Consider the following 26,255-nt stretch of genomic DNA (forward strand, 5'->3'; position numbering starts at 1 on the left):
AAACATCAACAGGAATGAGCCACAGGTATACCCATGTCCCCTCCCTCGTATACCTCCTTCCCACCTCCCTCCCCATCCCACCTCTCGAGGTTGTTACAGAGCCCCAGTCTGAGCTCCTGAGTCATACAGCAAACTCCCATTTGGCTATCTGCTTTACATGTGGTAACGTATATTTCCATGTTACTCTTTCATACAACCCACCCTCTCCTTCCCTCCCTGCCCCAACCCCATGTCCCTAAGTCTGTGTCTAAGATTGGAGTACAACTGCTTTACAATGCTGTGTTAGTTTCCGCTGTACAGAAACGTGGATCAGCCATAGGTATACATACATCCCTTCCCTCTGGAGCCTCCCTCCCACCCACCCCTCTGTTCCACACCTCTAGGTCATCACAGAGCACTGAGCTGAGCTTAATAATCTCTCCTTAACTGTCAAAGATAACCTGCCTTAAGGTAAAAAAGAACCCTAATGACCAAAAATTGTAATTCTGCCTCCCCCCTCAATCGCTGGACTGATGTGACCCTATAATAGAGCTAAACCCATGCCTACCAAGTGTGGTCAGGGCAACTGGCTGACACTTCAAAGTTGTGATTAGAGGAAATGATAAGTCAATAAGTACTACGGATGCTGCCCATCCTTCAGCATTTATCATCATCGGTCTTATGAAGCATTCACATGTTGGAAACAGTAATGAAAATGCCCTTACGGGGAATACTGATTTATGAGGGGCTTTTGTACTAAGTGTCTGGTGTTAAATATTTACTATATATGTCAAAGTATATAGTTACTTTATGTTATTTTAAACATTATTTTTGGCATTTATATTTTTAAATGTTTCCAGTAATGGAATATGGGAAGGCTTTCAATTGTTGTCAAGGACCAGTAGAGTCATAAGTTGAGGGTTACTAAAAACAGAATCTCAGTTAGGGTAGCATTCTAAGCACAGGTAACCAATAACACAAAATGATTTCTGGCATGTCTAGAAGATTCTTCCCCCTCCATCTCTTAAAATTCTACTCTAGAGATTTCTTTTGACATAAAGCTTTGTTTCTCGACAAAAATGACAACACGAGATCTTACAAGGTGTTCACATTATAAGGTCTTATAAGGGTTCTGGACCCAACAATTACAAAGTGTGATTTGTAAGCAATTCTCCGACACCACTTGGGTGTCTCAATTCTGACACTTTCCAGCAGAGGCGGCATCAGATTCCACAGGTTGAGGGTTAGTCCCATGACTGCCCTCCCTGCCCCACACTTCAGATGCCAGTCCAAGGCCAGATTATCATCTGTGCTTCAGACCAACCAGCTATGGACCAGAGTGGGTTTGACTCATTTGCTAGAGGGTTCACAGAACACAGAGAAACATAATACTAGACCGCCAGTTTATTATAAAAGGCTGTACTCCAGGAACAGCCCGAGGGAAAGGATATATAGGGCAAGGTACGAGGAAGGGGTGTGGCGCTTCCATGCCCTCTCCTGACAGGCCAGTCACTCCGCACCTCCACGTGTTCTCCAATGTGAAGTTCCCCAAATCCAGTCCTTTTGGGTTTTTATGGGTCTTTATTAATAGGCACAACTGATTAAATCACTGACCACTGGCGACTGATTCAACTTCCAGGCCCTCTCCCCTCCCTCACAGTGGGGGAGTGTGTGTGATGGCAATTTCCAACCAGCTAATCATGTGGTTGGCCTTCTCCTGGCAACCAGTCTTCATCCTTGGCTGAAGTCCAAAAGTCATGTCATCAACGTAACAAAAAATACCTTCATTTCCTCACTAGTTAGGAAATGCCAATATTTTTAGGAGCTCTGTGCCAGAAATGTGAGGATGACCAAATATTTTTATTATAAATCACAGTATCACTGGTATGCCTAAGTTAAACCATTCTCTTTTGAAGAAGTTGGAATACAGAAAAGATGAAGGATGCAGTAAAGCACTGTCACCTAAAAAGAAAGCATGAAATGGGGGAGATACCATTCAAAGGGAAGGCAAGGATGAAACATCTATGTCACAATTTCAGACCACTTTTACCCTAGTAAAAACTCACGGATACTTTTCCAATAGCTTCCCAATTCCTCAACCTGTAATTTCAATTAAAGGAACACATTTGTTTCATAAAATATTTCCCTAAAGCTTCTGTCATCTTCCATGGTGTCAAATGCCACTTATTCTACTTAGGCATAAACATACCATCCAGCTTTTCCCCTCTTAAGAGGGAGAAAACCCAAGATAGACCATGTCAGTATTCTCCCATTTAAAATCTACTCTAGAAATCTTAATCCATATTTTTGATGGTAAAACGTTTAGAATTAACAGGAATTTAAAACATTTCGTATAAAAGCCACACCTTGCATAGTCGGTGTACCTGTCACTGCCCAGGTCCTGGGCACCAGCGGGTGCTCGATGGTGCGGCAACAGGGGCCAGAACCAAGAGTGGAACACTGGGGAGTCTAGGGCCCCAGAACTCTGGACAGTTTCCACATCAGGCTGATTTGCATTAAAGTGAAAGCAACACTCATGAGAGAGAGCTACAAAGAGAAAATTTCAACCAAAAAAGTGTTTCTTCAGATTTTCAGCTTCTCCTCTCATTTTATTTTTTGGAGCTTTGGTACAGAGAATGCTAAAAGAGTTCATGATTATTTTCTGAAAGGTTAATTAAAACAATGCAAGGTATTTTTCCAAGTGTGTAAAATAATTCCCAACTTTTGATATCATTATAATTTTACACACATTATAAACATATTATAGTTATGAATGTAAATGGCATGAACGAATGAGAAATGTATTCTTAGTTTTTCCTCATACTGTCATGTATTTGAAATAAGAAAGTCATAGTAAATTTAGACATGTCTTCCTACCTGAAGATCTGAGGAGACAGAACTGCCTCGGTCGGACTCTTTTTGCAAAACCGGAGGTGAGCACATCTCCCCGTCTGATGACATTCTGTATAAATACTATAAAACAGTAAAAGCTAACTTTAGTTTATTTTTTTGCAATATTTAAACTAAAATAAAATGCTTTCTAAATATGAGTGTGTGTGTGTGTGTGTGTGTGTGTATTGTGTGTAATAACATCCTATCCTGGAAACAATAATCATTCAACATGTTAAAATCATTCAACATACTGAACACCCACAGGCAAAAATCACTGGGTAAGAAAAAAATACTCAGCTCCCAAGTAGGGAGCTTATGATGTGGTCAAGGAGATGAGGTAAACACATGAAAAGACTAAAGGAAAATGGAAGCTCCTCAGAAACAGCCACAGCGGGGGCTGTGGATCATCATAGAGTATGACTGATGTTGAACAACGCATGAGCACCTAGATGCTGTGTCTTCTCCTACGAGACACTGAACCCAGAGAGAATGAACGATTTGTGTAAATTCTCTGCTTGGGGAACTGACCTTTGGGGAATACTCTTTTAAGAAAAGCAAGATTATACAGAACAACAAATTCTAATACCATGCAAAGAAACACTGTTTAAGATCTTAACCAAAAAATAAGTAATGATATAAGTACTATTAGTGACAAGTACATAAATTATTTAAAAGGCAAATAATGACTATTCAGAATGATCTGAATACCAGTTATATGTAAGACTTGGGGAGAAAGGTAAGATGAAGAAGTCCTTGTCCTCAAGGACTTTGCAATCTAGAAGAAGGGCTAGACATGCATATACTGCTGCTGCTGCTAAGTCGCGTCAGTCATGTCCGACTCTGTGTGACCCCATAGACAGCAGCCCAACAGGCTCCTCTGTCCTTGGGAGTCTCCAGGTAAGAACACTGGAGTGGGCTGCCATTTCCTTCTCCAATGCATGAAAGTGAAAAGTGAAAGTGAAGTCGCTCAGTCGTGTCCGACTCTTAGTGACCCCATGGACTGCAGCCTACCAGGCTCCTCTGTCCATGGGATTTTCCAGGCAAGAGTACTGGAGTGGGGTGCCACTGCCTTCTCTGCTTTGAGCAGCAGTATGATTTTAAGGATGTTGTAAATTTAATTACTTTTGAAAAAAGTGCTGTTAAATACTAAAACAACAGAAGCACAAAGTAGAAAGGTTGGAGTAGCCTGTTTCATGGGGTAGGACAGTGAGGGTGTGAAGAAATGGGAAGAGCCGACTGGGGTGTTGAGACCTGAAAGACAGATAAAAGATTAAAGGATATGTGCGGCAACAGTGCAGCATAAGCAAAGACAAAGAGATGTAGACATATATGCCAGGAACTTCAACTATTTTGTGAGGCTGGAGCAAAGGGCACAGATCAGGGTTTGGCTAAGGATGAAACAGGCAAGGTGAGGAGCTGCCAGATCATGGAAGATCACAATTACATCATGTTAAAAAGTTTCGCCTTTTTTCTAGGAGAAGTTATTAAACTCTTAATTAAACAAGTGATAACATGATCAGGCTTGTCTTTTAGAAAGATCACTCTGGCAGCTTTCAGGATGGATTTGAGAGGTGGGATACTAAAGAGAGAGCAACTGAGAGCCAACTGCAGTAGTCCAAGACATATATGTTCCTTCTGGTAGTAATCCGAGGAGATAAACGGGGTCAGAGGTATGACTCTAAGTTGCGTCGTGGCAGTGGAAATTCGAGACTGTGATCAATAATCGATTAAGGGGTTAAAGGGAAGAATTGCTGGTCTGGCCCAGATTTCTGGCTGGCAACGATGGTTGGTAGTGATACTCTCCAAGGCAAGGAATACAGGAATGAGTAGGCTGGGGGAAGGGTAATATGGTCTCATTATCAGACTTACTGGGGTGAGGTGACTCTAAGGCACTGAAGTGAGGCTGCATGTATGCAGTATCTGGCCATGCCAGTTATTTGACGCACAACTCCAAGTACTGCCACTCACAATGGCTACAAGGTGAAAGGTGCTTCATGGAGTTAAGCAAAGTGGGAGCCTTACACTGGAGGTAAAGGTTTGGAAATTCATTTTGAGGAATCAGCATAATGGGAACTGCTGATAAAAGGTAGATGTTAAGATCACCTAGGAAAAGAAGTGTGAGTTCTTATTCTGAGGTCCCTAGACCCAAACCATGTGCAGTATTTTTTAGCGCATGCACATTTTTTCTAGAAAGAGGCTCCTCATCTTCCAGTATGTGTCCGGAGGGTACTAAAGCCTTAGTAAAGTTAAGGACCACTACTGTAGCTGGGATGGGCTTCCCTTGTGGTTCACTAGGTAAAGAATCCACCTGAAATGCAGAAGACACTGGTTCAATCTCTGGGTCGGGAAGATGCCTGGAGAAGGAAATGGCAACCCACTCCAGTATTCTTGTCTGGAAAATTCCATGGACAGAGGAGCCTGGCAGGCTACAGTCCATGGGGTCGCAAGAGTGGGACATGACTTAGTGATTACACCACCACCACTTTAACAAGAGCAAAATTAAAATCAGAACTGCTAATATTTAAAGGATAAGTGAAGAGGAACCAAAAATGATGGAAAAGGAAGTCAGAACAATAGAACATTGAGAACAGCATCACAAAAACTTCCAGGAGGGAATGGTCAGAGACAGATGCCAAAGGAAGATGAGAATCTGGCAGAATCCCTTGAGTTTGGTAATCAGAAGTCGCTGGGGCATTTGCCTGAACAATTTCAGTGGAAAGTAGAACAAATCTTAATCAAGTAGGCTGAAAATTACCAGATGAAGAAACTGAAGGAGAAAGGGCAGATCCAGGTAGAAGTGCAGTATTAGAATGGAAATACAGATTGAGGCTAGACTATGGAAAGGAAATATTAACTGTATTCAATGAGCATTACTGTGTAGACACAAGATAAGTAAACTAAATCTCAGCATGACTGACTTTAGTTAAGCCAATTAGGGAGGATAAAATAAGCACATGCATCTGCAGCAAGGAAGGCTGCTTTAAGGGACTCAAATCCACCACTGTGGTAACTTTGTCCTTTCTATTTCCATTCACGTCTTCCTTTAGGATGTGTCTGAAGACTGGTAATAAGGGGGCTGGGATTGGGGGTACACAAATAAGCTGAAAATCATGGTCACATCTCAAAAAGAGCTTCTTTATATATATATATATCCTGCAGATGCAAAACAGTATACTTTTAGAAAATATGCTATAAATCTTCCATCTGTCCTGCTTTGATGACATCAAAAGTATGACAATTTATCTAAAACCCTACAACAGTAGTATTTCCTTATTGTTTCTAGTTCTGAGACAAAAGAGAAAATCAAACTTGCTTTGATGGAAAGCAGATGGACATCAGACAATCAAATTTTCAGAATTCTCTAACCCAAGAGCTCAGAAATCACGAGATAAAAAGTTCTGAGCATTTGTCTAAGGCCAAAGAAATCAAATTAGATCTTGGTAATTACCTGGCTGTTACTGGAAGCGGGGTCCAGGAATTCAAATTAATCCCCAGGAGGCACTGGAAGAGTGAATTAACGTGCAAGCTGGCAGCTGAGTGAGGTTTCTGCGGCCTTGACCGGTCCTAAAAGCAGGCAAGGGGGTGCGCCAGCCCCTCCCCACGCCACGGACTACAGGCAGAGGAAAAGGCAGCTGCGAGCAAGCACAGGGCTACAAGTTCTCTTACCGCTGTGTCACATCAAATTGTTATTTAAATACAATGAAGTGTCACACACGGTCATTTTACCCCATACGTCTTAAATGACCCGAACCTACAGCTGCAATACCGTTATTACACTTCAGGCAACTTTCCTTCCTGCCCTCTCTTCCCCGACGCGGAGGAGGGGAAATCTCTCGATCTTGCCCTCCCGCAGCAGCTCAAGGGCCCTACTTTGAGGAAGACGCCCCCAACCCCGTCGTGTCCGATCCCCAGGGGCTGCAACCCCGGCCGAGGCTATTTAAATCCCACTCCAGAGCCTCCGCCAGGGGCGCCGCTTACCCACCTCCGAGGCTCTCTGCAAACCCCAACTCCACGCTCCGTGTCTTCTCCCCTCGTCGCCGCTACAACAACAGCGAGTCCAACAGCTTCCCCAGCAGCAACCTGACAGTTTCAAACTGCAAAGAGGAAGTAAAGACGGCCCTGGGCATTGGCCGCGAGCTTCAGCAACCTGCCGTCTGATTGGTCCGGGCGTCGGGGGCGGGGCTCCGGACCGGGGGAGAGTGAAGCCGGAGTGAAGTTGCTTCCGGAGAGAAGCAGCCTGGCTATGGCTGGTTCGGAGAGGGCGCAGTCTTAGGTAGCTCCGCCCCGCTGTCAGAAGCCCGAAATCAGTGCGGTTCTGGCCTGAGGGTTACCGGGCAACCCTGAGAACCGATTTGGTTAGACTGCCAAGCAGGACTGAAGTCAGCTAGAGTGGAATACTGTTGTCTTTTCGAAAATGCCCGTAGTCTATGCGTGTGGTCCTCAGGCATATGAGTTGTCTCCCTCCGGTGCACCACGACAGAATCACTACCCCCGCCACCTGCTGATTACTTCAATCTTGGGCAAGACTGAATTTTTAACAAAGACCAACAGTGATTCACCTAGAGCCAGACATCCTGGAACGTAAAGTCAAGTGGGCCTTAGAAAGCATCACTACAAAAAAAAAAAAAAAAAAAAAGCATCACTACGAACAAAGCTATTGGAGGTGATGGAATTCCAGTTGAGCTACTTCAAATCCTGAAAGATGATGCTGTGAAAATGCTGCACTCAATATGCCAGCAAATTTGGAAAACTCAGCAGTGGCCACAGGACTGGAAAAGGTCAGTTTTCATTCCAATCCCAAAGAAAGGCAATGCCAAAGAATGCTCAAACTACCGCATGATTGCACTCATCTCACATGCTAGTAAAGTAATGCTCAAAATTCTCCAAGCCAGGCTTCAGCAATACATGAACCATGAACTTCCAGATGTTCAAGCTGGTTTTAGAAAAGGCAGAGGAACCAGAGATCAAATTTCCAACATCCGCTGGATCATGGAAAAAGCAAGTTCCAGAAAAACATCTATTTCTGCTTTATTGACTATGCCAAAGCCTTTGACTGTGTGGATCACAATAAACTGTGGAAAATTCTGAAAGAGATGGGAATACCAGACCACCTCACCTGCCTCTTGAGAAATCTGTATGCAGGTTAGGAAGCAACAGTTAGAACTGGACATGGAACAACAGACTGGTTCCAAATAGGAAAAGGAGTACGTCAAGGCTGTTTATTGTCACCCTGCTTATTTAACTTATATGCAGAGTACATCATGAGAAACGCTGGGCTGGAAGAAGCACAAGCTGGAACCAAGATTGCTGGGAGAAATATCAATAATCTCAGATATGCAGATGATACCACCCTTATGGCAGAAAGTGAAGAGGAACTCAAAAGCCTCTTGATGAAAGTGAAAGTGGAGAGTGAAAAAGTTGGCTTAAAGCTCAACATTCAGAAAACGAAGATCATGGCATCTGGTCCCATCACTTCATGGCAAATAGATGGGGAAACAGTGGAAACAGTGTCAGACTTTATTTTTTGGGGCTCCAAAATCACTGCAGATGGTGACTGCAGCCATGAAATTAAAAGACGCTTACTCCTTGGAAGGAAAATTATGACCAACCTAGATAGCATATTGAAAAGCAGAGACATTACTTTGCCAACAAAGGTTCGTCTAGTCAAGACTATGGTTTTTCCAGTGGTCATGTATGGCTGTGAGAGTTGGACTATGAAGAAGGCTGAGTGCCAAAGAATTGATGCTTTTTTTAAATTTTATTTTTAAACTTTACAAATTGTATTAGTTTTGCCAAATATCAAAATGAATCCGCCACAGGTATACATGTGTTACCCATCCTGAACCCTCCTCCCTCCTCCCTCCCCATACCATCCCTCTGGGTCGTCCCAGTGCACTGGCCCCAAGCATCCAGTATTGTGCATCGAACCTGGACTGGCAACTCATTTCATACATGATATTATACATGTTTCAATGCCATTCTCCCAAATCTTCCCACCCTCTCCCTCTGCAACAGAGTCCACAAGACTGTTCTATACATCAGTGTCTCTTTTGCTGTCTTGTACACACGGTTATTGTTAGCATCTTTCTAAATTCCATATATATGCGTTAGTATACTGTATTGGTGTTTTTCTTTCTGGCTTACTTCACTCTGTATAATAGGCTCCAGTTTCATCCACCTCATTAGAACTGATTCAAATGTAGAATTGATGCTTTTGAAGTGTGGTGTTGGAGAAGACTCTTGAGAGTCCCTTGGACTGCAAGATCCAACCAGTCCATTCTGAAGGAGATCAGCCCTGGGATTTCTTTGGAAGGAATGATGCTAAGGCTGAAACTCCAGTACTTTGGCCACCTCATGTGAAGAGTGGACTCATTGGAAAAGACTCTGACGCTGGGAGGGATTGGGTGCAGGAGGAGAAAGGGACAGCAGAGGATGAGATGGCTGGATGGCATCACTGACTCGATGGACATGAGTCTGAGTGAACTCTGGGAGTTGGTGATGGACAGGGAGGCCTGGCGTCCTGCAATTCATGGGGTTGCAAAGAGTCGGACACGACTGAGCAACTGAACTGAACTGAACAGTGATTATGATTGCAGGGGTCTGCGGACCACACTTTACGAAACTGCTAGACTAGGTTATATTAATGACTTCAGACGTGTCAGATTGCAAGGCAAGCCCTTCTGGTGAAGCGAGTGTTGCCCGTAGAGTCATTGTTAAGTACATCCTGGTTGTATCACCTACTTACTGTCACCTTGGATAATGCTATCCACATATAGGGTTGTAGGGGGATTAAATGACTTACTATATTTAAAAATACCTATCACACAAACATCAAAAAACTAGCCTTTCAGCTTGTATTGGCATAACTGCTAGAGGTACGTTAGGATCCACATTGCAAAGGGAATGTTCCAGGCTGAAGAGCAAGTAAAGAGATCTTGGTGAATTTTCAGGCTCCCTGTGGTACCTAGAGGATGAAGTATCCGTTTCTTTTTCTGTAGATAGAAGTGGCATAACCTGGATCTCACCTACTTACCTGTGAGTAGAGCCAGACTTCTATTTATGCAAGCAATGAAATAAGAAGAGCACCAGCAGTTTCTTTGGCACAAGCTATATTTGTTCCCCGCCCTCCATCTTTTCCATGCTTATTATAAGGACAAATTCCTATTGATAGATAAAAATTCACAACTGGTTCAAAAATCTGTTTTTAAATTGGATTGCCATATGGTGACCCCTTACAAGGTAATTGTTTCTGATTCATTATCCCTGTGCCTTCTTGTACTTGGCTCCATGTTTCTCTTCTCTATCTCTTTGAGGGGCAGATTTTCATAGAAAATTGATGGGTAAGCCATCACCACTCTTCCATGAAGCCACATTTAAAAGAGAACAAACCTGTCTCTATGTTATTAATTTAGAACAGACTCTTTTCCAAGGTTCCTACAGGGGGAGCCAAAGAGAGGAGACTAGTACTCCCACAAATCCATAAAAATTGAATTGCCAGCTTGAACCCTGTATGCTTATTCATTCAACAAATATTTATCTAACAGTCATCATGTACAAAGCATTCTGTTGGTACTAGGAATATAATGGTAAGCAAAATAGACATACTCTGCTGTCATGGAACTTAGTCTAACTGGAAAAAACAAAGTTAACAACGACAAACCTCCCTCACAAATGCATAAATAATTATGAATTATGTTTGAAGTGAGGAGAAATCAGGAAATGCCTGTGTGATAAAGTACATTTTAGCTGAGACCTGAAGGATGAGTATTTAAAGAATTGCTTTCTTTGAGTTGCAAATCTAGAGAGAGGGAGAAAGAGGCAAATAAAGAGAAGTCCAGGGAAAACGAATAGGGGGTGGAGATGGGAGAGGTTTCAGGGTTAGAACCTTTGCTAGGGTTATACTGGGTGAGAGTGCCATGGTGTGCCCCGAGATCTTGATGTATCACAGATAGCCCAATGGATGTTTTTTCCAACAAGACTGCTGGCTCACAGATTTTCCCTCCCTTCTTTTTCATCATCTACTCCTCCATTCAAATGAACCTGCTTTTGTCACAGCCTCTCAGGCTGGGCTTTGTTTCTTCAGGTTATAAGTGGCTGGCATAGCAAATTAACTTCCACAGATGTGAGAGGCCATCTGTGGCGTCTCCAGAGAGGTCCATTCCTTATGAACTATGAGTACTGGCCTTCTGGAAACAATGCTCTAAAACACCGTGACTTGGTGAAATCTGAGTTTCCTCAGGAAGGTTTGCAAAAAACATGGTAGACTATTTTTGGGCAGTTGGCTTACAGTGCGTGTCCCCACATAGAAGTTCTGTAGTTGGACTACACAATCTGTTTAGAATGCCTGTGCACACTGAAAGCCGAAAAGATGGATTTATTGAACACATTTAACTGAGAGAGAGAAGAGGGAGAAAGACTGTCAATAAGCGAAGATGAAGGGAGGTGGTGGGCATCATGGGCGCCGACGAGGCATTGTGGCAGCGCTGTGCAAGGCAGGTATTTGTAGTGCAATAAGAGCTTATTCAGAATATCTTATTTCCTGGAATCCATAGTTGCATTTTGCAACACAGCATTCCATGGCCTTTTAATGGCCTTTTGTTTCTTAGCCCTCATTATCTGCCTTCTGTTTTTCCTAATTATGAAGACATGCCCTTGAACCTCTCAGTTAGCATTCTCTAGTCAAATAAAAACTTCTTTATCCTTAGCATTTCTTTCTTCTGATAAAACAATCTAGAACTAGCTGCGAGAGGTAGATTAATTAGTTTTTCAGAGCACAGTATTACTGAGTCCCACTGGTATTTTGAGTACTATACAGATGCTGTATTCTTGAGTCATTAGGGCTTCTGAGGGTAGGTTTGCAGATGAGAGTAATTCAGCTCAGTGATAGGAATCTGTGCAATTATTTTTTTCAATCCATAATTTTTTTGTTAGTGCATAATGCAGGAGATCCGGATTCGATCCCTGGGTTGGGAAGATCCCCTGGAGAAGGGAATGACTACCCACCGCAGTATTCTGGCCTGGAGAATTCCATGGACTGTATAGTCCATGGGGTCTCAAAGGGTCAGACACAACTGAGCGACGTTCATTTTCACCTTCTGGTGATTCACAGTATTGTGTTAGTTTTAGGTATACAGCAAAATGATAAGGTTATACATATATGTTCTTATTTAAAATTCTTTTCCATCATAGGTTATTATAAGACATTGAATGTAGCTCCCTGTGCTATACAGTAGGTTCTTACTATTTACCTATTTTATATATAGTCGTGTGTACCTGTTAATCCCATATTCTTAATTTCCACCCCCCAACACCTTTGGTAACCATGTTTGTTTTCTGTGTCTGTGAGTCTGTTTCTATTTTGTAAATAAGTTCATTTATACTATTTTTTAGATTCCATATATAAGTGTATATAGCATTTGTGTTTGACTACTTCACTTAGTGTGATAATCTCTAGGTTCATCCACATTGCTACAAATGGAATTATTTCATTCTTTTTTATGGTAAGTAATATTCCATTTTAATCTGTATCTATCACACCTTTTTTATCCATTCATCTGTCAATGGACACTTTGGCTGTTTCCACGTCTTGGCTATTGTAAATAGTGCCCCTATGTCTTTGCAAATTAAAGTTTTCATCTTTTGCTGATATATACCCAGGAGTGGGATTGCTGGATTATATGGTAGTTCTATTTTGGTAGTTAAGTAACCTCAATATTATTTTCCATAGTGACTGCACCAATTTACATTCATACCAACAATGTAGAAGGGTTCCCTTTGCTCCATGCCCTCTCCAGCATTTATTATCTGTAGACTTTTTGATAATGGCCATTTTGACTGGTGTGACACCTCGCAGTTTTGATTTGCATTTCTGTAATAATCAGTGATGTTGAGCATCTTTTCATGTTACTCTTGGCTATCTGTATGTCTTCTTTGGAGATATGTCTATTTAGATCTTATGAAAATCTATGCAATTCTAAATTATGACTCTCTCCTTTTGTCCCTCTCTCCTGCCTTCCTTCTTTCCTGTCCACCCCCCCTTTTTTTTATGAAGGGAAGGGGAGAGAAGCTAGAGCCAGCATTTCGAAGCAGATTTGAACACTGTTGTCATAGACTTTGTTTCATCTCCTTGATAGTACCATTTGAATAGATTTTTGTTGTTGTTCCAGTTTGTATGTGATGGGTCATGCCAATCAGTCCACCTCTATCTATGTACACGTTCTAAAGTTCAACTGCAAATTTATTGTTTGTAGTTGAAATGCATTTTTCTACCAAAAAAATGAAACTGTTTTTTAACTTCAAGGTCAGCTCCATTTTGAGTCCATAATAGGGCTGAAATGTTCAGAAGTCAAAAAAAAAAAAGAGTAGAAAACAACATTTTTGCAACACTAGTAGATGTAATAAAGAGGAGAAATAATACCAAATGACAATTTTATTGTGTTCTTATATTGAATGCTGATGAGAAAGAAAAAGGGTGATATGGTGGATGTGAGGATGCACTTTTTTTGAAGACGGCCACAGGAAAATATTATTGAAGGCCTGGGGAATTGATGGGGGATGGCAGGAGAGGAGAAGACATGGTGAAATTAGCATGAAACAGATGTATGTTTTCTGCTCTAAGATAATACCGGAAGCTTCCCTGCTCCTAGCCCTTGTGAGCATCTGTGAGTGCTGGTCTCATACAAAATACTTCGTGAGTTGACCCCATAGATGGCAGCTCACCAGGCTCCCCCATCCCTGGGATTCTCCAGGCAAGAACACTGGAGTGGGTTGCCACTTCCTTCTCCAATGCATGAAAGTGAAAAGTGAAAGTGAAGTCACTCAGTCATGTCCAACTCCCAGCAACCCCAGGACTGTAGCCTGCTAGCCTCCTCCGTCCATGGGATTTTCCAGACAAGAGTACTGGAGTGGGGTGCCATTGCCTTCTCCTAGCCTGCATCAAAATCACTTGATGGTTTCCTTAAACACAGTTTGCTGGGCTTTAACTCTCAGATTTTCTGATTAAGTGGGCTAAGGGGCAGGGGGGCGGGGAGGCAAGAATTCACATTTCAAACACATTTGCAGGTGACGACGTGATGCTGCGGATCTGGGGGCCACACTTTGCCCTGGGTCAGACCTGTCCTGCCCCTCCCTGTGAGCCGCATGCTCTCTGGGTACAAGTTTCAGCCTTCCCAGCCTGTCACAGTCAGACATTTCTTTGGCTCTGCCCTGGACCTTCCAAGCTTTGTATCTGATCCTCTGCAGGTTGAAGGTCATTTTCTTCCCAAGTCCCAAAGATACCTTTCCAGACTAAAGACTGTGGAGCCCCAGTTCTGATAGCTGTTCACCTAGGAGATCTCTGGTGTCCTGAATCTTGGAAGTTTCACTCTCTCTTCACCCCAGTTTCCTCTGCTCTTTTCAGTTGTCTGTGGCACATCCAACCCCTAGCAAATCTGCTCTGCTGAAGTGCAGCTTTTTGCCACCTCTTCTAAGTAGCACCAGGTCTTAATTCATCCTGTCTGTGACAGATATGTGATCCTGAAAGCCAGCTTATGTCACCTCTTTTCCCTCCAATAGCTTTTAGCCAGACTTCTGTCCCTTGCCTCAGAGCTGCTGTAATAGAAGCTGTGAACTGGCTTCTGGGGAGACTAGTTCTACAGCTTTGGTTCCCTGATAAGTTCAAATACTTCCCACGTCTCATCACTCACTCGTTGACCTTTCTCTCAGAGAAGTGGTTTTTCAGAGCTGTAGTTTCAAGCCCACAGCAGCCTTGGAGTAAAGCCAAAATCTCAATAATATTACTTTTGTTTGGTCCCCACAAACCTGATGACAAAACCTTCTTCTTAGTTGCCTTCTGTGAGTCACAAACAGCCTCCCATCAGGTCCTGTGAAGGGTTTTGCCATTTTCTTCCTTTCTCACTCAGGATTTCTCCCCGTGCCTCCACCATCCCTGTCCTCAAATGGCCTGCAGCTGAGACCTCCCATTTCCCAGAGACACTGCTGCAGCCCAGCATGCCATCACCCCCCACACCCATCTGTTCCCACGGTGGCTCTGCTCTCTCAGACCCCTGAGGCACTGCTGGCCATTCTGCTACAGCAGGGGCAAAACAGCGCTGGTCAAAACTGCCAACGTCTCTGCTGAATGCACTGGCCCTCTTGCGGCCAGAGTTGCTTTTTTGATGCGAAAAAAGATGGTGGCTTTCATGTGATAAAGACGATAGGTTCTCTGCTAAAGTGGAAAGGAGCCTTAATATTTATTATTTCTTAATTAGCTTATTCGGCTGCAGTCTTAGCTGCAGCACTCAGGATTTTGCATCTTCACTGAGTCCTTTCGGATCCTTTTTAGTTGTGGCATGAGAACTCTGAGTTGCGGCAGGCCTGTAGGATCTAGTTTCCTGACAAAGGATCAAACCCAGTCCCCATGCATTGGGAGCTCAGAGTCTCAGCCACTGGACAACCAGGGAAGTCCCCATAAAGTGGGAAGGATCCTTTTGTATCTATCGCCCAGTGCCTTTTACCTGGGTTCCCAGGTAGTGCTTCCTGATGTTGCCCTGTGACAGGAGAGAATTCAGTGAAGGAGCCTTTGGAAGAGATGGCTGTCCGCCTCCCAGAATTCCACTGTGTAGAATTAGTGCCAAGAAGTCTCTGCATAGAAATTTAAAACTTTCCTGAACTCCCTGCTCCGCCTTTGTATTCAGTGGAGTTATGGAACTGGTTGCCCACAATGTGAACAGAGTGTGATGTACATCATTTTCAGGCCCAGGAGTTTAAGAAGTAGGCGTGCCTCCTTTCTCTTCTTTCTTTTCCCTCGGGCTGGCTCTAAGACCTCAGGGAATGTCACAGTGTAGGATGGAAGGAAACAGGACATCCGCCTCAGACTCTGCTGTAAGCAAGAAAAATAGTTTTCCATGAGATGTTACAGAAAAATCCAAACCAACTTTTTGGCCAGCCCAATATTTTCTGTACACATAAAAACATTTAAAATGGTAAACTGCATGTTATGCATAGTTTACCACAATTTAAAAAATACATTACTACTGTGATAAGTTATTGAAAATTTGATGTTTACTTGTACAGCAGCTACCATTACCCAAATTGACTCTCAACTCCCTAAAGTTGTTTTATTTGAGACTTCATTTCCTAGAACCGTGGTATAACTCTCGCACAGAATGTATCAGGGGCAACACTCCAAGTTTCACTTCTTTTTTCACATTGGCCTTTTGTCCTTGGCAAGTTTTTCTGTGCCTGGACTCCCTTAGCACATCTTCAAAGACCTTTCTAGAAACACTCCTGTTATTCTGGAATAGTGATTTGGCTCAAAGACTCCAGGACAAGGTGCCTGGATTTGAACCCAGCTCTTCCTCTTACTAGCTGTGTCACCTTGGGCAAGTTACTTAACCTTTGTGTGTCTTGGTTGTCTTAACCTCTAAATGGGGCAATAGCATTACTTACTTTCAAAGGTTCTTATGAGGGTTCTGTAGACCAAAAGAGACAGTACACACACCTGGCTAGAGCACACATCGCTGCTACCTAAGTTTTAACTCTGATACTACTGATAGTATACCTCATAGCACCTCCAGTCCTACCCACATATAGACGACTCTTGGGTAGATAATTTAAGTTTGAGATGAGCTTCTTACTACAAAATAGAAAATGTTACATTAATAACAGATGTAATTTCCACTCAAACAGTAAGGGCAGATTCTTATCTTTTGGAGTACTCAACCCCCAAAGTACTTGAGTAATTGTTATGTATCAAGCAATTTGCTGGACCATGTAATGTATATTTTGCTATTAGTTGTTATAAAATTCTGCATAATTAAGCCATGGGAGAAGAACCGAAAATTTAATTTGATTATATATGGGGAAATGTGATGCAATATTAACCACTATTACATTTTACAGTATTGTATTGTATATTTATCCCTAAAGTATAGAATTATTTTTTAGAATGCTATTTGCATTTTAGAATTTTTATTAGTAAGAAAAAAAAGCAAACGAATAAAACCAGGTCAATTAAAGATTGTTTATTTCCTAGAAGAGAAATGATATTGAAAACTGAGATTTTATAATATTCTTCAAGTGTCATTTTTACCCACTTGAGATATGTAAGATACGTAATCCTAATATTATATAAAGCATGCTCTATCATATACCTTAAAATATGTGTGTATACATATATATATACACACACACATATATATATAATTCTGCTAATATAAAAATGGAAAGTTCATTTTAAAAATTATGAGTTGAGGAATTTCCCTGATGGTACAGTGGATAAGAATCTGCCTGCCAGGGCAGGGGAAAGAGGTTTGATCCCTGGTCTGGGAAGATTCTACATGCTGCTGATCAACTAAGCTCATGAACCACAATTACTGAAGCCCATGTGCTGCAACTGCTGAAGCCCCTGTGTCTGGAGCCCATGCTCTGCAATGAGAAAAGCCACTGCAATGAGAAGCCCGCGTGGGGAAACAAAGAGTTGCCCCTGCTTGGGGCTGCAACTAGAGAAAGCCTGGTGGCAGCAATGAAGACCCAGTGCAGCCAAATTAATAATAAATAAAACAAATAATAAAATAAAACATTAAAAGTTATGGTTGATAGAATTTTATATTTAAAATCATTTTGCTTTAGTTATTATTCAACTTTATTCAATCATTTTTTTCAAGATTAGAGGACATGACTTTAGAGACTATTCTAGTAAAAATTCAAGTCATTTTTTATTTTTATGACACTGAACAGTTACAAAATTTCTGTAAACACCTCAGAATTCTAAAAGGAAAATGTTAAGAAAATGCTGTTCTATAAAATCAAAATTTAAATTCGAGATTGCTAAATATCATGATAGATCTGCCTAATTTATAATTGAAATTCAGCTGAAGCTGTGGAAAGAAATGTGTGAAGTATAAAAGTATTAATTTTACCATGTAAGTAAATGAGGGAATGAAATGGTTATGCTGAATTTTAAGTCAAGTAACATTGACTACTCAAACATCTTCTAGGCCTCCTGACCCCCACCCAGTACAACCCCCCACAGCTGCTGGATTTGTGGGATCTTAACTCCCTGACCAGAGATTGAACCTGGACCCCACCAGTGAAAACACTGAATCCTAACCACTGGACCTCCAGGGAAGTCATTCCCCTAAGCACTGTTTTCTTAAAAAGCTTTAAAAGTAAATAACTATTAATTCATTTATGGTCAGTGAATATATAATATTATAAATATGATAAGTATATAATTTAAATTAAAAAAAATTTTTTTAAATAACCTTGTCTTAAAATTATGGAACATTTGTATGGGAAGGGTTTTGTCTTTTTTTTTTTTTTGATGTAAAATAGATTTGAAGAAAACTTAATGGAAGTATTGTTATCCAACACTATCATTTAAGAATTACTTTTCAGGGAAAGCAAAATATTTCAGTATTTCTATTTAAATAACTCACTCTTCTAATAATAAAATTCTAATCACAAGTGTCTGTGAAAACTATAAATTTTGTCTTCTATACTTTGCCTATGATAGAATGTCAAAATAAAAGTTAAGTGAGTCTTTTTTAAAAAATGAATACATAAAAAGGGCTTTTAATTTATCATTTTGTTACTTTGGGTATGTGTTTTTCCTTTCTCCTCAGTTTCCTGTCGCAGCCCGTAAACACCCAAATTTCTTTCAATGCCTATGCCAAACACCACTTCTTTAAGAAGTCCATTTTTGTTTTTGTATTATTTCTTGTGATCTCTTCCCAACTTGTGCACTTTGTACGCTTAACTCATATTGTATTCTGTCATATGCTGCTAAATCCTCTGGAAGAGTGTTTGTGCCTTCCTCAATTTTGTGTCACCTGTGGGATTAAGCACAGACCTTACCTGCGTAAATACCTTATCTTACCTAAATAAACACTTGCTGAATCAAAAATGCTGAATATGTACAGTTTTCCCCTCCTCTATAAAAGGATTTGTGGTGTCTACTGATGTAAACCTCTCTCCTCATTTCATGTAGACCCACAAACTCCAGAGCGAAGTTCAGCCTGTGACATGACTCAGCAAAGCTGTTCCGGCTTGGTAGCTTGACATGACTCAGCAAAGCTGTCCAGGCTTGGTAGCTTCTACAAAGCGGAAGGAAGTTTGTCCCAGCCACGCCAGGTGGCAGTGTGGGCCACGGCTGCATGGCCATCAGGGTTCATGTACGAGGAAAAACAATGCAGTGATTTCACAAAGAAAACGTTTGAAAATAATATAACACAAAAGGGATAATTGAACTCAACTTTCTATATTTTTATCAGAGCTTCCAAGATGTGTGTGATTTATATGATAGCTGCTGACAGGGAAAAGTGAAAAAAGGAAGTTTGTTATTTGTGCTGCCAACAGGTACACAGAGAATTAATAAATATGTATCCTAGCAAACAAGAGTAAATATTTGTATTACATAAGGGAATAAAAGTGATCATATTGAAATTTATTGCTATTTTATGGTTTTTTAAATATGAGAGTAGCTGTTAAAGGCACAGTTATTCTTTGGGATTCAAGTTGTCAGGACTATGCTACCTATCAAAAATTAAGAGATTAATCTGATTGTCAAGAAGTCTTTTTTTTTTAAGTTATAAAATGGTTGAGTTCTGGTGCAGGTTAATGATTTCTGCAAAATGTTTTCCATGCATGTATTATTGTCTTAAAGTTGGGATTATAACTGAAGTCCCTCTGAATGTGGGATATAGTGGGATAAGGGATAATTGGATTATTTTGGTATCTACCATATTCCTCCATGTAGTAGCAGAGTGTGCAATGCTTGGCAAGTTATTATCATGTCTACATTTCGGTTGGTTTTCTGAGTACTCTTTGCAACTATAAGATATAGGAAGCCACACCAACAGAGAGAAGTCTCTCCTTTAGATGTTATTGTGGACATTTGTTATTAGGTGTTATCGTGGACATTTGTTATGTAGGGCATTTCAGATTACCTATCTGGTGGCTCAGACGGTAAAGCGTCTGTCTACGATGCGGGAGACCTGTGTTCTATCCCTGGGTCGGGAAGATCCGCTGGAGAAGGAAATGGCGATCCACTCCAGTACTATTGCCTGGAAAATCCCATGGACAGAGGAGCCTGGTAGGCTACAGTCCATGGGGTTGCAAAGAGTCGGACACGACTGAGTGACTTCACTTTCACTTATGAGCATTCTTCTAATGTTAGGAAAACGTCCTGTCTTATGAGTTCCCCTTGCCCAGGTTGAAGTAGAAAACTAACTTTGCCAGGTTCCTTTGCTGTAACGGCACTGGTGCGTATGGCCTGGATTCCAACAATCGGATGGTCTCGCACATGACTTTGATCAGCAGCAAGCAATGGAGAAGGAGGCTTGTAGAACTTGTCATCTGGCAAGTATGGCAACAGTAGTATTGGGTTCTACAGGGGCATCGCTGCCATTTCTGGCATCTACTGAGCATCACCAGCATGAGTTGGACATCTGTGCAAGTCAAGGTGGAGGCACCAACCAGTGGTACCAGGGGTGTCTGAGCTGCAGGGGCCACTGCAGAGTAACTGGACATCGTTCCTGTCTGCTCAGCATCCAGACTTGGTTCTCAAACCCTCTTGACACTTCTGTGAGCTACCTGTGCTCACATGCATGAGTGCTGAGTTGTTTCAGTTGTGTTCGACTCTTTGCAACCCTATGGACTGTAGCCTGTCAGGCTCCTCTGTCCATGGGCTTCTCCAGGCAAGAATACTGGAGTGGGTTGCCATGCCTTCTTCCAGGAGATTGTCCCAATCCAAGGACTGAACCCATGTCTCATTATGTCTCCTGTATTGCAGGCGTGTTCTTTACCACTAGCAGCACCTGCGAAGCCTGAGAGATTCATACAGCCTTTAATTAATTTTTTTCCACTTAAACCTTCCAAGGTGGACCCTGGAAGGGGCTTTTTTTAAGGGCCCTTAAAAAAGGGTGACCTTTTTTAAGTTGTTTGTCACTTAAAAAATCCTGATAGAAACAAGGAATGATAGAACATACTCTTTTTTTCTTGGGGTTTGCCAGGTGGTACTAGTCTTAAAGAACCTGTCTGCTAATGCAGGAGATGTAAGAGACATGGGTTCAATCCCGAGTTAGGAAGATCCCCTGGAGGAGGGCATAGCAACCCACTCCTATATTTTTGCCTGGGAAATCCCATGGACAGAGAAGCCTGGTGGGCTACAGTTCATGGGGTTGCAAAAAGTCGGACATGGCTGAACGACAACACTTTCATTTTTTTCCTAGACATAAATTTTGGGAAAAGTTGTAAAAACTTTACTGTTTTGTAAGTCCAGGGAAAGTTTTATATGAAACCAAGAAAGGAAAACAGAAAGACTACAATATCATGATATAATACAATATAATATTATAATCTGGAACTGATAAAGATCTAACAAGTGAGATAGAGCAACCAAAACTGAGTTAACAAGAGGTCATTTTAATATTTATAATTATAAGTAAAATGCTTTTTATAAATAAGAAGGAAATAGAGGACCTAATGTTGCCAATTCCAGAATCTTTGTGGATTCTGCAAATCTATTCAGTTTCTTCCTGGCTTCCTCCACGACTGGTTTAGGATTGAGCTTTCTTTAGATTCTTTCCCATTTATCTAGCTTTCAAAATTATGCTGCAATTGTCCCTTTTTTTCTTTGTCCTTGTGGTTTTGCGTCCTTTAAAAATGTTCTTTTCTGATGTTTCAGTGTAGATTTGGGAGGAGTTGAACAAATAGAAATTTACCTGAAGAAAAGAAAATAAGGGGGAAATAACCCTAATGTTCAGAACTAAGAATTTTAATGTTCGTACTAGGAAACACTCTAACTTGATATCAAAGAGTAATTTAGCAAAGTACCAGTCTTTTAGCAGAGCAAAATAGAAGACTTGCTTTTGTTTGACCAGTACCCCGTTTTTCTTCTAGTTACAGAATCCCTCTTTATTATAGGAAAGGCTTGGCATGGGATTATTTATGAGAAGATAAGAAATAACTGTTGAAGAAAGTGAGGCAAAGGATTACCCAAGGCCATGAGGCAGTACCATGGGCCAGCACAGTGTCATGAATTTAAAATGAATTCAGTCCTTCTAGTTATGTGGTTTCTGTCCAATCATGCTCAGCTGATTAGGTGTGGGTGTGAAGCAGGTAGAATAATTTAGTGTGGGATACTGTTTAGCCAGTTGAAGTGCAGGGCAAATATAGTGAAGGATGCGAGAGAGGGATTCTAAAGACAGACAATGGACTCTTAGTGTGATAAGGGAGAAAAGCAGGACACGAGGTAGGTGAGGGAGAATGAAAAGCTGGAAAGCCCACTGGTGTCAGTGCACAGGTAGTATACAAAGTGAATGGGAGAAAGTGGTCGTCAGAGAATGGAATCACTGGCATTGAGATGAAAAAAAGGCTTTTTGGTAAAAAAAAGATATTATTCATCCATTTTCAATAATACTCTTTCTTTAAATAATATATATATATATAACTTATAATAAAATTCACATATCTTAAGTATGTGGGTTGATGACTTGGCCAATATATACACCTATGTAATTGCCAAGTGGCTCAGTGGTAAGGAATCCACCTGCCAATGCAGGAGATGCAGGAGACATGGGTTCTACCCCTGGGTTGGGAAGATCCCCTGGAGGAGGAAATGGCAACCTCCTCCAGTATTCTTGCCTGGAGAATCCCATGGACAGAAGATGGGCCATAGTCCACGGGGCTGCAAAAAGTTGGACATGACAGAGTGACTGAACACACAATGCTTACGTAATTACAATCAAAATTAAGATATAGAAGATTGCCATCTTTCCGAGTTAAGATTTATAATTAATTTACTGGAACCGCTCTTTCCTGTATACTTAAATACTCAGCTGTACTGAGTCAATCAGCAAATTTTTAAGAAAGCAATCAAGATTCCAAAATGTCTCATAACAAAATTAGAAATTACATAAAGATAATTGAAGTAAAAGACAAAGAACACATTGTTCTCTTGGCTCATTTCATTTCTCCCCAACAATGAATTTTCATGAGTTGCTTGGACAATTAAGGTAAATTGGTATTTTAAAGTCTGTGATTATTTGTGGCAGGGGTACAATATTTTTAGGCTTTTGTTTGTATATTTATACTGATTATCTATGAGCAACTGTGAGTAAAATACCTTCTGTTTTAGAACAGCTCATTTAGAATAGTACTTGCCAAACATCACTTAGATGTAACATTATATGTAAAACACAAGGGCTTTAATGACTTGCTTTAAAATATTTAATTGAGAAGAGGAAATAAAAAATGGAGGGAATATGATCTTAGAGCACAATATAAATATCTTCTATGACTTTGGGGGGAAGAATCTGTTAGAATAAGTTTTCTGAACACCTCAAGGTTATATCTTCAAGAGCTGCCTTTTTTCTTTTAACAAGTGATACAATACTCTTTTTAAACTTAAAACTTGGGGAGAGAGACCAGATCGGGGAGGGGATTAAGAGGTACAAATTACTATGTATAAAATTTAAAAAGCTAGAGGGAGGTACTGCACAGCACAAAGAATATAGCCAATATTTTATAATAACTTTAAATGGAGTATAATCTATGAAAGTATTGAATCACTATGTAGTACCCTTGATATACTTAGTTGCTTAGTCAAGTCTGACTCTTTGCAACCCCATGAACTGTAGCCCACCAGCCACCTCTGTCTGTAGGGATTCTCCAGGCAAGAATACTGGAGTGGGTTGCCATGCCCTCTTCCAGACGATCTTCCCAAGCCAAGGATCATACTCAGGTCTCCTGCATTGCAGGCGGATTCTTTATCGTCTGAGCCACCGGGCAGCCCAGTACACTTGAAACTAATATTATAAATCAATTATTCTTCAATCAAAAATGTAATATTAGATTTCCTGCCATCTTAGTAGAACATATAGAATATAATCTACATGTCCTACAAGTGATAATCATGCACATCAGTTCACCCAGAGATGTTGTCCTTGAAATTTGTTAAAATTCATGGAGACCAAGGTGATCAGAGGAGGGAGCAACATAGTAACTTAGGGCCCTACTCTCAATGGCGAATCTTCCTTTTTCCTCCTGTCCTCCGCCCTCCCACAGCCATTTGCTTCTAACCTATCCATTGAGGTTAGATTGAGGGTTGATTCAGGGAACCTGATAGACTTGGTGACCCCATTACTAGCTTCACTTTACGTTCTTTGACATTTTGGTTTTGAAGAGGGGCTCAAGGGAGACCCTAAATGCTTTCATGTAGGAGTCAAGTGATAATAATCACAGGTTTTCTCAATTTTGTTCCTATAGGTCTCCCAGTTAATTAAACATAGCAAAAGCCTAGCTGCTGGAGACAGGGTACATTACTGGATTAGATCTGTGTACTTTAAACTTTTGCAGTTATGAGATGAATAAATTCTGGGAACCTTGGAAGGAAAGTTATGACCAACCTAGATAGTATATTAAAAAGCAGAGACATTACTTTGCCAACAAAGGTTCGTCTAGTCAAGGCTATGGTTTTTCCTGTGGTCACATATGGATGTGAGAGTTGGACTGTGAAGAAGGCTGAGCGCCGAAGAATTGATGCTTTTGAAGTGTGGTGTTGGAGAAGACTCTTGAGAGTCCCTTGGACTGCAAGGAGATCCAACCAGTCCATTCTGAAGGACATCAGCCCTGGGATTTCTTTGGAAGGAATGATGCTGAAGCTGAAACTCCAGTATTTTGGCCACCTCATGCAAAGAGTTGACTCATTGGAAAAGACTCTGATGCTGGGAGGGATTGGGGGCAGGAGGAGAAGGGGATGACAGAGGATGAGATGGCTGGATGGCATCACTGACTCTATGGATGTGAGTCTCAGTGAACTCTGGGAGTTGGTGATGGACAGGGAGGCCTGGCGTGCTGTGATTCATGGGGTTGCAAAGAGTCGGACACGACTGAGCGACTGATCTGATCTGATCTGAATGTACAGTATGGTGACATGGTGACTATAGTTAATAATGTGTGTGTGCTCAGTTGCTCAGTTGTGTCCGACTCTTTGCACCCCCATGGATTGTAGCTGGCCAGGCTCTTCGGTCCGTGAAATTTTTCAGGGAAGAATACTGGAGTGGGTTGCCATTTCCTTCTCCAGGGGATCTTCCCAACTCAGGGATCAAACCTGCATCTCTTGTGTCTCCTGCATTGGCAGGTAGATTCTTTCCCATCATGCCAACTGGGAAGCCCCTAATAGTTAATAATACTGTATTATAAACTTGAAATTTGATGAACCTGTAGATCTTACATGGTCTCACCACACAGACACACATAAATGGTAACTGTGTGAGGTGATGGATGTGTTAAATAACTTGATTCTGGTAATTAACTCACAGTGTGTACAAATATTAAATCATCATGTTGCACGCCTTATATACTTGTTTCTCAACTATACCTCATAAAGATGTGGGGGCATGTTCTGTGTACTTAAAAGTGTAGGAAAAACCTAGTTGGCCAACTCAAAATTTGGCATTTTATTTCTTTTCTTTTTGTCTCTTGTATTTGAAGCCGATCCTGAGATTTAAGGACTCAATAAAAGTACAGTTGGTCCTCTGTATCCATGGATTCAGATAGAAAATATGTGAAAAAAATTTCAGATACTTCCCAAGAGCAAAACTTGAATCTGCTGCAGGTCACCAATGACGTACATACCATTCACACTGTATTGTGTGTCAGCCACTCAGTCGTGTCTGACTCTTTCTGACCCCGTGGACTGTAGCCCACCAGGTTCCTCTGTCCATGGGAATTTCCAGGCAAGGATACTGGAGTGGGTTGCCATTTCCTTCTCCAGGGATCTTCACCACCTAGGGATTGAACCTGGGTCTCCTGCATTGCAGGCAGATGCTTTACCATCTGAGCTACTAGGGAAGCCCCAAAAGTTTGTTTAGTTTAGTTTTTGTATGAAAGTTGCTCAGTTGTGTCCGACTCTTTGTGACCCCCATGGAATTCTCTAGGCCAGAATACTGGAGTGGGTAGCCATTTTCTTCTCCAGGGGATCTTCCCGACCCAGGGATCGAACCCAGGTCTCCCGCATTGCAGGCAGATTCTTTACCAGCTGAGCCACAAGGGAAGCCCCCACATTGTTTTAGATACTATAAGTGGTCTAAAGATGAATTAAAGTACTCAGGAGGGTGTGCATAGGTTATATGCAAATACTATGCCATTTTACATAAGGACTTGAGCATCTGTGGACTTTGGAATCTGCAAGGGTCCTAAAACCAATCCCCTCATATTGAAGGAGGACTTACTGCGGTTTAATTGGCAGGTGAAGGCAGGGCCACATGGGCTTGAGAGAAGGAGCTGAAGGTGATCAAAAGAGCGTGTGTTTATTGAGTTGGTTACCCTCCCCATCCCTGCCCTGGGCAGCTGAATTTCAGTCCACAGCTGACCCCATGCCAGCAAAGTCCCCGCAATCT

General features: G+C 41.4%; 1 protein-coding gene across 7 annotated transcripts in view; it reads right to left on the bottom strand.

Annotated features, from left to right (window-relative positions):
- Positions 1–6,969, bottom strand: part of POC5 (POC5 centriolar protein) — a 31,001-nt gene extending 24,032 nt beyond the window's left edge. The window contains exons 1-3 of one of the 7 annotated variants that reach the window (XM_005211205.4): positions 6,854–6,969; positions 6,320–6,372; positions 2,857–2,952 (exon numbers count right to left, since the gene is read on the bottom strand). In XM_005211205.4, coding sequence (XP_005211262.1) covers positions 2,857–2,940 — 84 coding nt within the window. In that variant the 5' untranslated portion in view covers positions 2,941–2,952; positions 6,320–6,372; positions 6,854–6,969. 7 annotated transcript variants of the gene reach the window in all.
- Positions 6,970–26,255: the final 19,286 nt, after the last annotated feature.

This window comes from Bos taurus, chromosome 10, assembly GCF_002263795.3.
Source record: "Bos taurus isolate L1 Dominette 01449 registration number 42190680 breed Hereford chromosome 10, ARS-UCD2.0, whole genome shotgun sequence".
NCBI lineage: Eukaryota > Metazoa > Chordata > Mammalia > Artiodactyla > Bovidae > Bos > Bos taurus.